Source organism: Notolabrus celidotus, chromosome 19, assembly GCF_009762535.1.
Source record: "Notolabrus celidotus isolate fNotCel1 chromosome 19, fNotCel1.pri, whole genome shotgun sequence".
In the NCBI taxonomy this organism is placed as follows: domain Eukaryota; kingdom Metazoa; phylum Chordata; class Actinopteri; order Labriformes; family Labridae; genus Notolabrus; species Notolabrus celidotus.
In genome coordinates, this window is record NC_048290.1 from 13,629,100 (window position 1) to 13,644,812 (window position 15,713).

The 15,713-nt window shown below is 40.1% G+C and overlaps 1 protein-coding gene and 1 pseudogene across 1 annotated transcript; both read left to right on the forward strand.

Moving 5' to 3' along the window:
• Positions 1 to 184: 184 nt before the first annotated feature.
• Positions 185 to 6,293, forward strand: LOC117830733 (annotated as a pseudogene).
• A 3,340-nt stretch (positions 6,294 to 9,633) lies between these two features.
• Positions 9,634 to 15,467, forward strand: LOC117831277 (bile salt-activated lipase-like). The gene is given in 12 exon segments (XM_034709898.1): positions 9,634 to 9,666; positions 11,538 to 11,685; positions 11,780 to 11,899; positions 11,992 to 12,189; positions 12,260 to 12,334; positions 12,337 to 12,389; positions 12,569 to 12,676; positions 13,627 to 13,741; positions 13,931 to 14,117; positions 14,222 to 14,425; positions 14,941 to 15,150; positions 15,234 to 15,467. Coding segments are annotated over 12 exon segments (1,623 nt in total). The 5' UTR covers positions 9,634 to 9,648; the 3' UTR covers positions 15,421 to 15,467.
• The last annotated feature ends 246 nt before the right edge of the window (positions 15,468 to 15,713 follow it).

A 15,713-nucleotide genomic window follows, 5' to 3' on the forward strand; every position in this document is an offset into this window, starting at 1 on the left:
TTGCATTATTGATTCAAACATATCAGAGGGTTAATGTGTTTTTAAAAAAGGCATTTAACTTTTAATTTCATAGTCTAAATATACATATTCATACCAATGAAAGGAGTCACGGAGGAAGAAGGGTTAAATGAGATGTCACCTCAGTGTTAACTAGAGCTCACTCTCATCAGTGTTAACAGGATGAGCACATATTTACAGTAATGTTCTGGAGACGGTACAATTATTTTTAGAATGAATATAGATTGAATGATCCACTCTGAGCAGTATTATCTGCTAAAACCTAATTTACTTTGTGTTCAGTTTTAAAGCAGGACCTCTTTCCTGGAGGAATGTGCTACACTGTTGAATTTGTATTTGATGAAACTATCAGAGGACCTCCTCCATCCTTAATGAAGATTTACAAGTAAATGAAAGTGGTTCAGATGTATCTGAATATTTAAATGTCTAAAGCCAAATGGAGTCTTTAAGGTTTTATTGATAGAGTTTTACTCTCTTTGATATTTTGACTTGAAACCTTTCCCATCTGATAAGACCTGCACTCCTGCACGTGTGCCAAACTCCCACTGAACACTTTATCTCAGTTAAAACTGACTTCATCACAGTGCCAGCGCCTAAAAGGGGCACAAGTTGGATAAATGTTATATAACAGTGGGAAAAGCAGGCCCACAGACTGCACTCTGGTAGGGTGGAGGTTAGATCAGGTACAGTGTATAGGGAGGGGTCACCCTTATAAAAGTCTGGCCCACAAACAACCTTGTTTCCACAGGCACGATGGTGAAGCTGGGACTATTGGTTGCTGTTGCTGTGTTTCTGGAGACGGCCTCTGCGGCCTCTGTGAGTGTCCTAAAAGTTTAAATTTTAAATGCATCCACTGTAAAGTTCTCTGTTTCGTGTCTTACATATAACATTTAGTTTGCCAGAAAGATTATGCCATTCCCAAATCCATGTCTGTATATTTGGTATGAACTGCTAACAGATGTCTCAGTGCTGTATGATTGATTGCAATTTTTTCTTTGTGATCCACTAAATTGACATTTGCCCTTTCACTTGCATAGTTTTATGTATGTTTTTGGTGGCCTACCATGTCGAGTAAATCTTAGTTCTTTGCTTTTATATATTTTTTGATGTTTTGTGTTTGTTCTTCACCCTTGTAGCTGGGGACGGTGTTCACAGAGGGAGGGATGGTGGAGGGTAAGAGCATTTTTCTTTGGACTCTTCCGTCGCATGGGACGTCTTCAAGGGGATTCCCTTTGCTGACATCCCTGGAAGGTTTCAGAAACCTCAGCGTCACCCAGGCTGGATGGTGGGGTACTCTGATTCAACTTCTCATCTATTGTTCATTCATTCAAGAAAAATTAGTCAAATAACGCACAATACAAGGTGAATGGTCTTCCAGCAGTCATGGCAGTTTATTGTATTGACTGAAAGTTCTATTTTTGGGTGAAGAGGTAAACAAGCTTGGCCTAAAATGTTTTGCGTCATGAAAACATCAACCTGTAGTTCAGTTGGTATTTTTTGAAGTTGTATACTCACTATATAATGTGTTACAATGATGTTTCAGTTCTACAAAATGCAGTTTGTGTATGGTTTCTGTGCAGAGATTTGTGGTAGTGGTTCATTTTGTGTTGTGTTACAGATGGAGGTAGTCTGTACCTCCAGGGCTCCCAACGAGCCCATCACTGAGAGCACCTGCCCTCATTGCACTTAGCTTGAGCTCATCAGCCTGGCTGCTCAATAAAAGGAGTTGTTGTCCCTCAGTTGGTGTATGCAACAGAGAAGTCCAACACCTTCAGTTTGTTCTCTGGGTTTTGTGTGAAGAGTGTTGTAGAGAGAGAGAGAGAGAGAGAGAGAGAGATGGGAGAGAGAGATGGGAGAGAGAGACAGGAGAGAGAGGTGGGAGAGAGAGATGGGAGAGAGAGAGAGAGAGAGCGAGAGAGAGAGAGAGAGGTGGGAGAGAGAGATGGGAGAGAGAGATGGGAGAGAGAGATGGGAGAGAGAGGAGTGAGTGAGTGAGTGAGTGAGTGAGTGAGTGAGTGAGTGAGTGAGTGAGTGAGTGGAGTGAGTGAGTGAGTGAGTGATGTGGTGTGTGTGTGTGTGTGTGTGTGTGTGATGTGGTGTGTGTGTGTGTGTGTGTGTGTGTATGTTTTGTGGAGAAAGGTTTGATCTCAGGAGATTCTGTGCATTTGGTTTTTCTCCCTGCCAAGTGACTACACCGTTTGTTTGGGACATTTCCTTAGTCTGTCTACTTATTTATAGTAGAATTAGTGGGTGGCTATGGAGTTTTACACCTCCACTCCACCTTTTAGACACCAAAGGCCTTACATTTGTTGTTTATAAGGTTTAAGTTTGTTTTGTTAGTGTTTAGCTTAATTTCTAGATACTATCTCCCTGCTTATGATTCTGATACGATGTTTAAGTCAGGTTGAAGACTACTAAGAAGTGATTTTATGATGAAATATCGTATATGAACTATGACTTAAAGTAAGAAGTATATCTTTTAAGAGCCTGACTTCTATTAAAGTTAAGTAACACACATTAGTACCTCCTGTTTGTACATTCACTAAATAACTCTGATACATAAGATATGTTAAAACGATGTCTTATTTTGTAGCTGAAGTTTTTCAGACAGAGAACGTATTTGAGGACTTTCATACACTCAGGCAATGAAACCAAACTGTGACCGTTTGGTGTTGTTAAACTAATGTTAATGATTGTTGCACGGCTTAAAGTCATAAAATGAGGATTTAATACTTGCTGGATGTTTAATCACTAACTCAACATTGGAGCCCTGCATGGTCCAAACTAACGACTGAGGGGGACCCAGATATTTGTGTTTGGACAGAGGGCCTCACATCAAGCCGTCATATTGACAAGCTGGGAGGTGAAAACATTTGTATAAACTCTTGACTGATTATTAACAGTGTTGTAATTTATCTTCAGCTATTCCACTCCCACACTTCAATATATTAGTACACAGCTGGAACGTTCACACTGTGTGTCTCTTGTCAGGTGTTCTGAAGGCCACTGAGTACAGACCCAGATGCCTTCAGGTGAACCTTCTCATGACCGACACCAGAGGCACTGAGGACTGTCTTTACCTCAACATCTGGGTTCCTCATGGCAGCTCAGGTAAAACTATGAGAGGCCCATAGAATGTCTTCCACATGAGATCTGAGCTTTAACAACATTATATCATGTTTGTTTTTCAGTGTCCACAGATCTGCCGGTCATGGTCTGGATCTATGGAGGAGGCTTCCTGGCTGGTGGCTCCATGGGTGCTAACTTCCTGGATAACTATCTGTACGATGGGCAGGAGGTCGCAGACAGAGGAAATGTCATTGTGGTGACACTTGGATACCGTGTGGGAACTCTGGGCTTCCTGAGCACTGGGGACTCTGACTACCTGGTGGGTGCTGGTTTAGTTTTTCACACCTGAGAGCATAGAGCCTAGACAATGTTTTCCCCCTGCTAATTTTCCCTTCATTAGTAATCTCTTCTGTGATTCCTCAAAGGAACTATGGTCTGTGGGACCAGCAGGCTGCTATCGCCTGGGTGCACAGGAACATCCGTGGTTTTGGAGGAGACCCTGACAACATCACTCTCTTTGGAGAGTCTGAGGTGGAGCTAGTGTCAACTTCCAGGTGAGGAACTCTTTCTTGGAAGAATAGATTAATGTGTGCAGGGATAGAAAATATGAAAATGAAACAAATTCACAACACAAATGTCTTTTTTGAAGTAATTAAAAATACATGAATCTAATACTTAAAGAGAATCATTGCTGTTAGACAGAACATCTATACTGTGCTGATATTTGGTTCAAGAGCACAACCTTGGAGTTAATATTACCTTACAACAGTACAACAATGCTAAAAGTAAAAGCAACACCATATTATTAATTCTTGTTTATGTTTTATTTAATCTGGATCCGACCACCTAAGTGGATCTGCATCTTGACTGGAACGAGTCCATCACCAAGCAGCACAACATCCAGAACCTTGCTGTAAAGTTTAAAACTCAGTATCAGCACCAGTGAAACACCTCTCTCTGTCTGCAGACTCTCACTCCTCACAACAAAGGACTGATCAGGAGAGCCATCTCCCAGAGCGGAGTTGCTCTTGCCCCCTGGGCGGTCAACGAAAACCCCCGCAGGTTTGCTGAGGAGGTACATCAACAGTCTCTCTGACTTGTTATTATTCTCTTTCAAACCTTTCAATGTGTTTTTTTAATCCATTAGAAATTTCATATGTTCATATGATTAAAAAGTTGAAGATTATTTGAACTCCCACGACAGATTGCTCTGAAGGTCAACTGCCCCACCGGTGATTCTATGGCTGCCTGTCTGAAGATGACTGATCCTGAGGTCCTGACCTTGGCTGGTGGTATCGGTATAACCAGTTCCGCTGACAGTAAGAACCAAATTCATACTAAAAAGTTGACCTGTTTGTTGTAAATGCATGTATACTGCTGTAGGAAGAGTCGGATCTGTGAATTTCTCTCTATCTACAGTGAAACTGAGACTTGCTGCTGTCCAGGGGATGTAAGATGTAACGTCTGTGCCCGTTAACTGTCATTGTTCTAGACTCCCAGAACCAGCTTGAGATGGAGAAGTAACATCTTGCCGCAAATATTCTCCTGTTTAAAAAGCTCATGTTTTTGCCACGGTGTCAACAGGCAGAGGTGAAATGGGCCAGGACTCCTTTCTGTGGATTGATTTAAAGTGAAATGTATGATCAGGTCGTCCTAGTGTCACTTATGCCACTGAGATTAAACCATGTTATGGGGTTTTGACCAATCAGAAACACGCATTCAATACAGCTAGCTAATAAGTTAAGCTAACACAATGAAGCATAATGATTCATTCTGATCCACAGACCCTCTGGTGAACAACCTGCTCCTCTCTCCTGTGGTCGATGGTGACTTCTTACCTGATGAGCCGAGGTAAACTGTTCCACAACGCTGCTGAAATCGACTACATCGCTGGAGGTGAACGACATGGACGGTCACGTCTTCACTGCTCTCGATGTTCCCTCAATCAACTCCCACCTGTTGGACACACCTGTGTGAGTTCAATGCATCCATGGACGAAGGACCAACCTTCTTCTGGCATAAGTGTTAACTTGTTTGGAGGTGAAGGGGTTGTGATCAGACTTCAATATCAAACCTTTTCTGTTTGCCAGCGAGGACGTGAAGAGACTCCTGGCTTCATACACTAAGGAAGGCGGCCAGGCTGCTTTAAGCGAGGCCTACTCCACATACACCTATTCCTGGGGATCAAATCCTAACCAGGAGGCCATCAAGAAAACTATTGTAGACATTGGAACAGACTACATCTTCCTGGTTCCTACTCAGGCTGCCTCTACCTTCATGCTGCCAACGCCACGTGAGGAGAACATTTTTGCTTTAAAAGTTGCTAAACACTAACGTCAGGTCATTTATTAGCCCTTTTGTTTGGATGCTTGCTTTGAAGGCGGACAGTATGTAGTAATCTTGCCAAAGATTAAGTCTTTGATGCAGAGTTAATTCATTGTGTTTAATGTTTGCATCAAACAACTTGTGCTGCTGAGAGTCTTGGATTGTTACTACAATTAAAGAAGCTCCATGTGCTCTTCTGTTTTTTACTTTTCTGCTATGAGTTTCATGATCTCTTTGAAGTACTACATTTCAGATCATTTTCCTCCATGTCTCACCAAAAGGACTGGCCGTACCTACTCCTACGTCTTCTCTCAGCCCAACCGTATGGGCGGCATCGGCAGACCCTACCCCAGCTGGATGGAGCCGACCACGCTGATGACCTGCAGTACATGTTCGGAAAGCCTTTCAGCTCTCCCCTCGGCTACTGGCCAAGACACCGCGACGTGCCCGCTACATGATCAACTACTGGACTAACTTTGCCAAAACTGGGTATAACTCTGCAGGACAGATGACCAAGAGCACCACAGAAGTACACAAACAAACTGAAAGACACATGAGAGTGGAAAACTGAAAGTCCCTCAATTCATGTATTCTTCTCTCTGGTTATGTCCACAGAGACCCAAACAAGAGAGAGAACGTGCCTTGTACCTGGCCTGAGTTCACCAGCTTCTGGACACAAGTACCTGGAGATCAACTCTAATATGGACAAGAACTATGTGAGACAGCAGCTTAGATTACGTTTTGTCAATTTCTGGGGGAGCGTCCTCCCTGAACTCTCTGGAGCCTTCTCTGAATAAATCCTGCCAATGCCTCTGTGCCTGAGGAAACCTCTGAGCTTCAGTAAAGGTTCCTTAAAATAAAGGGATGAATATTACAAACAATACCCCCTGGATTTATTTTTAATTCTGTTTCTTTAAGGCTCAGCATTAATAACTGAGGCTAAATAACTCTCTGGTTTTGGGCTTGTTCTGTGTGTGCATTATAGTGGTGCAGTGGAGGATATTAACTTTACCATAAAATAAACTCTAGACAATAAAAGGTATGATATGTTTTCTTTCTGTTAGCTTTTTATTGAGCTTACATTCCCATGTTTACAAAAACAAATAGTAATGGTGAATTGTTTGCTGAATGAAATCATGAATCAAATCACTTTCTTTGATCTGTTACTTTGGACCGACAGTCGGGAACTCCGGCCAGCTTATTGTAATAAAAAACACCAGAAAACCTTCACTTTCATAAGTTCACAAATCAAATTACCAATGAATGTAAAGTTTCAAAAAATGACATATATGTTTTTAATTTCAAATAATGCACAGTGTCTTGGGTGCATATTATATTATGAGTTATAAGCTGGTTAGAAAAATGAAAACTGTCACAAAGTTCCTTTTCTTATTTTCCTTTTGATGTCAGAATGACAATGTCACACCCCAAAAAATGTTTCTGTAAGAAATCCTGAGAGAGCAATTCATCTTCCACAAGCTGTTACTTTATGGTGTCAAATATCAAATCAAGGAAATGTTATGAAAACAATTTTCAGGTAAAGGGAAATTTGAAAAAAAAAAACTCTGGAAATGTGATCATGGGGAATTTCTCTGAAGTTTAGTTTCAGTTCAGCGGGGGAGGAAATACTGAAGAAGAAGTTATTGTACAACCAGCTGAAGGTGCTGTCTGAGGGGGGATAAGGTGAAATATATAAAGTAAAAAAAAATACACAAAAATAAATGACTTTTAACTCAATGTAAATTGTCCTGGTTCAGGAATTTGAGAACAAAAACAGTCTGCTCCTTTCCATTGAAAATAGTACACTTAATGATCAACTAATGATCAACTGAAGGTTGATGACAAAGTTAGTGATTCAAAATCAATCGGGACACATTTAGTTATTTCTGCAAAAGTAATGTTATATCCTCTGCAGATACAGATACCTGTGACTCAAGTCTTTCCATTGAAGAAGTTATGAAATAAAGAACAATTTCATGATAGATAGAGAGAGAATCCAGAGAGAGATGGTACACACACTCAGCTGTGTAAGCATTGGATAAGAAGCCCTTTCAAATAAGACTGAGGCTTTTAACACAGAAATCTATGAACACAATCAGGGTTCTTGAGAAAACGGCATACTGCAAATCATACGTGCTTGTTTTATGACCACACATTTTCTCAGCCTCTTTGATAAAATATAAAAACTTCATATGAATATTCAGTTTGACATATTCAACTATGACTCAGAAAACTACTTGCTATTTCTGTTTCAGTGTTAATGAAAGCAGCTTATTGATCTAGATTGCATCCTAATTATCTCTGCACATTTACCTTTCATATGAAAACAGCTTTATCTGCTCTACACAGAGAGAATTACGTTTGTATATATGTCTTACATTACTAAATAATAATAGAAATATTAAGAAAAATAAGAGTACTCAAAACAAAATGGTAATAAAATGAACTGAAAATATTGATGAAATTAGAAAATTACTACTCTCCTGTTAATATTCAAACATCAAAAAAGTACTGTTCTGTAATTATTGTTTCTTATGTGAAAAGAAATGTGGTGAATATTCATAGAAATAGAGTTATAAAGTTTTTATATTTGACTCAAGCGGCTGAGCAAATGCATCAAACAAACATGTCCAGCAAATGTGATCCATATTTATGAAGTAATTGAGAATTAAGGCTCCTTAACTGATAGTTTAAAGGTGTCTTCATTGGCTAATGGTGAACAACATGTGTGGAATAATACATTCTTCATAAATCCACAATGAAATAATCATGAGTCATTCATACTCTTACAACACTTTTGTCTTAAATAGCTCTGTTCAGATAAAGTGCACCCTGTGTCATTGCTTCCCCTTTATCAAGTCTGATATGTCCTGATATTAGTCAGGGTTATAATATCTGTGTCCACAGTGTTTGTTTGGATCTGCTGTGGTAGAAAGACTTGTTAAAAATCTTACCTCTTAACACATATGAACAAAAATACTTCCTTATGTAATTATAAGCGTTTTCTTTATCTTATCTTCAGCAGCGTGCTCTGTGGTGTTCTGAGAATAAGTGCACCTGTTTCTGTGAGTCAACAGCATCACATGCATCACCATCAAAAGGATTGTGTGGCTTTACGTACATACGCTTTTAATGTGCCAAACAAAATGTCACACCTAATATCAAAGAAGGAAAAACAACATTTTAATAGAATATCATGAAAAATGCTTATTAACCGCCTAGCAAAGTTGGCAGTGTTGACATCTGTTTATTTATTTATTTTATTTATTTTATTTATTTTATTTATTTTATTTATTTTATTTATTTTATTTATTTTATTTATTTTATTTATTTTATTTATTTTATCTATTTTATTTATTTCAATTCAATATATTTTTTGGATGTGTGAATTCTATGTAACTATTTGTTGCATTATCAGGATTTTGATTCCCTGTTCTGGTCAGATGGTTCAACAAAATGAGGACCACTTGGCACAAAGTCATTTTGCACCCCCCTTATTTCAAAGATGAATGCATGTTTTATAGAGAATTTAAGAAAAGAGTCAGCGTGTGAGACACAAGAGTCATCCTTCACCATAACCTGAATGTGATTGCATTTCTGATATACACAAAGAGCACAGCAGCGGCCTGAAATCTTGACCTCTTCAGCGAGGAGCTCTGGTGGTTCTGTGATGCTGTGGGGGATCACTGGCATGGTTTGGGTCAGTTTGTCCCCTCAGAGGGAAAGGTCACTGCTCCTCAAAACAAAGGACTTCTGAATCATCAGCTTTATCCTATGATGACTCAGAGAGGTCTCTTCCAGGATAACATAAGGCACAAGGTTTCACCATTTATGTATTTGAATGCATAGAAACAACATAGAATCACATCCGGCTTTTTACACCTAATCTGTCACCCAACACTACCATGGCTTTGATACAAAGACTATTTTTGTGGGTCACTGAGAGATTTAAAGTGAACTTTTAAGACAAGTAAATGTGTGAATATTGACCCTGATGCCAGTTGTCAGGTTTACACCAGGTTGTTTCCCATCAGAGGTTCAGGGGTCATGGTCAGGGAAAACACAAGACAACTGCTTTGCTGTGAAGGTTACACACATGAGTGAACGGCTATATTTAACGTTTATTCTCTTGAAGGCTCGGTCTCGTATATATAAGCACCTGGAGAGGTTTGCTGCTTCTGGACATCAGCCATGGATAGACTGTTTATTCTGTTTGCTGTTGTGTTGTCTCTGGGGATGGCCTCAGCAGCCACTGTAAGTCTGTATTCAACTAACTAATATTTGCAAATGTGTGATTCAAGCAAAGATTAGAATAGAGTAATTCGTTTTGAATTTCTTATCTGAACTTTTGAACCTTTAAGTTCAACTATCTCTGCTTGTTTTGGGATTCATTAAACTTTTGTATGAGGTCTGCCTTCACATTACTGTTTTTCTTAGACGCTTTGGTACATTTCTCAAATCATCACCATGGATTACCTACAAAGCCAGTATCTTGCTCAAAATCCTTCATCTCTCAAAAGTAAATATCTGTGTCAATGAACATGTCAGTGCCATCAGAATGACAAGTCCTTGTGTCAGTGTGTACGGATAAGACAGTCAAATTGCTTAGTCATGTTGTCAATATAACAGTGTACTCTAGAGGGACGTTCTGATGTCCAATGATGACCCAGTCCAATTCCTTGTCCTTCCATTGTCAGACATTGTAACATTGTTTTGTGCTCTGGCTATATCTATCTATCTATCTATCTATCTATCTATCTATCTATCTATCTATCTATCTATCTATCTATCTATCTATCTATCTATCTATCTGTCTATCTATCTATCTATCTATGGGAGAAATTGACCAATTCAGGACAGATTTTAAAAAAAAAATCTAATGGAAATGTAAAGAAATATGACTGACATATTCTGACAACATGTTCAACCATTTTGCATGTGAAGACTTATGCGATGAACTAATGCCTATAAATGTTGTGGAGGGTGAGATTATTCAACAGAGACCCATTATAATACATTTTGACCAACATGACATAAGCACTTGATAATATAGGAAACAGCAGAGAATTGTACATAATCATTTGCATGGATGTACCAAAGCATTTGCAACTTGTTCAAATAAATGACAAACTGCTTTTTTGATGTGCACAAGTGACGCAATGATGTGAAGATTGAACAAGTAGTTTTGAGAATTTCAATTCTGATCTGAGAAATGTACCAAAGCGACTGAGAAAAACAGTAAATGAGCAATAATATTTTTTAACCGAGTGTTACCTTCTCTCATCGCAACTTATCAGCTGGAAATGTAACAGCTGTGCAAACTCTTCAAGCTGTTGAAAGATTTGCACACAAAAAAGAAAATATACAACAGTAGAGAATAAAAAGGAATCATAAACAGCTATATGCCTTACAATGACATACAGCCCATCCCATCAAAAGTTTTAATGCTGTGAAAAACAGTTTTTGACATTTTGCAAATAAATTAAATATTTCATTGAAAATAGTGCAAAGACAACATCTGAAATGTTGAAACATTTTACTATTTTACGAAAAATATATACTCATTTGGAATTTAATGCCAGCAACACGTTTCAGAAAAGTCAGGACAGGGGCATTTTATCATTGTGTTTCATGATCTCTTCTTTAAACAACACTAAGGAAACATTTGGGGACCAAGGAGAGTTTCTGGAGCTTTAAAAGTAAACTTTTGTCTCTTTCCTGGCTGATATAAGATCTCAGCTGCTCAACAGTTCAGAGTCTTCTTGCAGTATTGTGTCATTACATGATGCATTAAATGTTTTCAAATCAAGACTGCAGGCAAGTTTAGCAGCCTGACTCCTCTACTACAGAGCCATGCTGTTTTAAATTGTGCAGAATGTAGTTCAGCATAGTCTTCTGAAATGTGTAAGGTCCTCCCCCATCACGGATGCTAGCTTTTAAACTGTGAGCAGATAACTAGCTGGGAAGTTCCTCTTCTCTTTAGAGCTGAGGACGCAGCATCCATGATTTCCAGAAACGAATGTCAAATTAGTACTTCACTGTATTCTCTACCTATTGTTTAACTACAGACCCTGAAGTTTATTCTGTCATTGAATTCCAAAGCTGTTGTTTGATTGTGTCTCCAGCTTGGTGTAGTTCAAACAGAAGGTGGCAGTGTTCAGGGAAGAAACATCCCCCTTGGTCTGTTCCGCTCTGTGGATGTTTTTAAAGGGATCCCCTTTGCAGACAAGCCTGAAATCCTTGAGAAACCCAAACCTCACCCTGGGTGGGATGGTGAGTCAATATCTGTTTGAAATTCTAACAATCAAAAAACGAATCTCAATATCACCGAGAGTTAATGATCACTGTATTTGTAATCATTTTCCAGGAGTTCTTAAGGCAACAAAGTTTGCTCAGAGATGCCTGCAGATGAGCATGCTCCAGACATCCAGTTTTGGCAGTGAGGATTGCCTCTATCTGAACATCTGGGTTCCTCATGGCAGACAGGGTGAAGGATCTATTCTTCTGTGCATTACTACGTCTTTGGTAATGTTAAACTTGCTTGTAAAACAAAGGAAAACCTCCCTTTGTGTTCTTCAGTGTCATCAAACCTCCCCGTCATGATCTGGCTATATGGAGGAGGGTTCATGGTCGGTGGTTCAATGGGAGCAAACTTCCTTAATAACTACCTGTACAGCGGTCAGGAGATTGCAGACAGAGGTGGTGTTATCGTTGTGTCTGTGGGATATCGTGTGGGAACTCTGGGCTTCCTCAGCACAGGGGACTCTGGTTTACCTGGTAAGGACAACTTCAAGGACTTGTTAGCTGTGACAATTTTCTCTGTGCTCAAAATCTGTCCCTTTGACAGGTAACTATGGTCTGTGGGACCAGCATGCTGCCATCGCCTGGGTGCACAGGAACATCCGTTCATTTGGAGGAGACCCTGAAACATCACTCTCTTTGGAGAGTCTGCCGGTGGAGCTAGTGTCAACTTCCAGGTGAGAGGCTACAGTGAAAACACAGTACCACTCTTCTAGTTACTGTCTATGGAAAATGAAAGCTTTAAAAACAACCACAGAGCAACACAATAAATCTGTTTTTTTTTTATTGGCAAACTGTAGACAGAAACTTAAGAGATGAGACATTTCTTTATCTTTGTGTCTCTTCCTCTTTACAGATTCTCTCTCCACACAACACAGGGCTGGTCAGAAGAGCCATCTCCCAGAGCGGTGTTGCCTTCTGCCCATGGGCTCTGAACAGGGACCCGCACAAGGTCGCAGTTCAGGTGTGTCAATGTGTGTTAATAAGGTCTTCATTTTAGATTTAAAGGATGAGTTCTTTTATGAGTTTTGACAACTAATATAGAAATAAAAAATGTTCAGTCTTCTTATGAAGTGATAAATACTCCATTTGCTTGGAGTAGATTGTAACAGAACAGACTAATACAATATTTTTGTTCTATAAGCTGATATTACACGTCAAAATGTAGACATAATAATAATAATAATAATAATAATAATAATAATAATAATAATAATACATTTTATTTATAGGCGCCTTTCTGAACACTCAAGGTCACCTTACAACATACCAAGGGTAAAAACAACATTCAACAGTAAATGAATACATAAATAGAACAGAATAACAATACAATACTAGAAAAATGAAAGTGAAGTCATGATAAAAGTGAAGGTGAAGTCATTCCAGTCCCATAAAGGCAGATTAAAGCGAGTAGGCTTGGTGGAAAAGGTGAGTTTTGAGGCGGGATTTGAAGGTGGTGGGAGAGCTGAAATTTTGTAAGTCCTGGGGGTGAGAGTTTCAGAGGTGGGGGGCTGAGCGGCTCAAGGCTCTCGACCCCATGGTGGTCAAGCGAGCAGGAGTGGAAGAGGAGGACCTGAGACTACAGCTGGGTATTTTGGTATGGAGGAGCTCAATGAGGTCCTGAGGAGCTCGGTTGTTGATGGTCTTGAAGGTCAGAAACAGAATCTTAAAGATGATGCAGTATTTGATGGGAAGCCAGTGGAGTTGCTGCAAGACAGGGGTGATGTGGCTGCTGGAGGGGGTTCTGGTGAGGATGCGGGCAGCAGGATTTTTAACCAGTTGAAGTTTATGGATGGACTTGTCGGGTAAACCAAAAAGAAGGCAGTTGCAGTAATCTCAAGGAACATGCTGTCAGCCTGAGCACAGAGCATTCTGACCCCCTACTTAAAACTTGTTTTATGATCATGAGCTCAGGTTGCTGAGAAGCTTGGCTGTCCCACTGACGACAGGATGGCGGCCTGTCTGAAATCAACAGACGCTGTGACTCTCACCATGGCTGCTCCCCGCATCACACACGGAAACCCAGATCGTAAGCATTGCAGGATCATTGAACTACTCTCTTACATTACAGCTAATCAGAATGTACAGCTGATGATCATACAATTCATCACAAATATAAATGTATTTATCACTGGACTCAATGATGCATTACCAAAGGCACAATGTTGATATGTGGTTTTTAACACCACCTGAGTAATTATGTGTTAATGTTTCTCAGATCCTGCTGTGATGAACCTGCTTTTATCTCCTGTCGTTGATGGTGACTTCCTCCCTGATCAGCCGGCCAACTTGTTCCACAACACTGCAGACATCGACTACCTCGTAGGGGTTAATAACATGGATGGACATCTTTTCACCTCAAAAGACGTTCCCTCTGTTGGTAGCAAGAGTGAAGAGACTCCCGAGTAAGGGAAAGCACTTTGGAAGTTAATGACAGGAGAGGAAATCTTCAGGTCAAAAACAGCTGAGTCCACCCACTTAGAAAGCTCTCAACTTTATTTCACTACAGAGAAGATATGAAGAGGCTCCTCGCTGCTTACGGCAAAGAGTTTGGGCAAGCTGGTGTGGATGTTGCATTTTCTGAATACTCATCCACCTGGGAATCATCACCCAGCCAGGTCACCATCAAGAAGACTACTGTGGACATTGGGACTGATTTCATCTTCCTGGTTCCTGCACAGACTGCCCTGTACCTGCATGCTGACAGCGCCAGGTGAGACAAACTGCAAAGACAAACTGGAGGGTTTAGCTAGCAGTATGAGACAGTTTAAGACAAAGGAGGGGAACACTGAACTGTTTACTTTAATAAAATGCAGATTTAAGTTGAACAACTCTGAAAACACATGAATCCGTTTTTTAAGGGGCAGTAAACTGAAATAGCAGTAGCTTAATACAGATGTGCACTTCAACCTTTTCCAGCTCTAAATCTAGAGTGCAGAACACCTCATTTCTTTCTGCTACGTTGGTTTAAATGCAATTTTAAAGCGTAGTTTACCACAATAATGGGGATTTTTATATTTCTTAGCATTGGCTCTCAGAAAGGGTTCACTGGAAGGGTTATTTGATGCAACTTAGTTCATATTGCTGACAACAGTAAGACAGATTAGATATTATTTATACTAAAGGGAACATGGCTGTATAAGGGGGGATGTCATTGATCAGATGTGTAGTATGTAACTGTGTTGTTCTGGTGATGAAAACAAATCTTTGATCACATCTTTTGACCAGGTCTGGCCGCAGCTTCTCCTACCTGCTGTCTGAGCCCAGTTTACTGGCCGGACCAGGCAAACCCTACCATGACTGGGTGGGATCAGACCACGCTGATGACCTTCAGTATGTGTTTGGCAAACCTTTCACCACCCCAAAGGCTTATGGAGACAGACACAGAGACCTGTCAGGCAACATAATCGCCTACTGGACTAACTTTGCCAGAACTGGGTAAAACAAACTTTGCTTTTGGTGAAACTTTGTAAAAACAGTAATGTGCGCTTTGATTGGTGTTTGATCTTCTTATTTAACAGCAACCCCAACAAAGGAAACCTGAAGGTGCCTGTGTTCTGGCCTGAATTCACCAGCAGTGGACATCCATTCCTGGAGATCAATGGTAAGATGAACGACAGCTCCGTTGGACAGGAAATGAGGCTCCGCTTTGTTCGTCTTTGGACCAGCATCCTTCCCAGCCTTCAATCAGATGGTGTCCCACAGTGAGGCTTTTTCAGTCCAAACAAGATGCCAGAATAAACCTTGTGAAAGAATGATTTGTCAGGGGTGTTTTCTTCAACATCAGTACCTAGTAGTTTCATATTTTAAGTGCCAGATGTGCTTTCATGAATGAAATGTGAAACAACCTTTGAGTTAAGGTCAGCAGAATGCATCATGGGTAAATTTACATGGAGTAGTCTCATGTAAGTGGAATCCATTGCCATAAGAATCTTGACAGTTTGTGGTCTTGTGGTCTTGTTCTGCACTCTGACTTGATCTTTACCTTCCTATTTCTTATC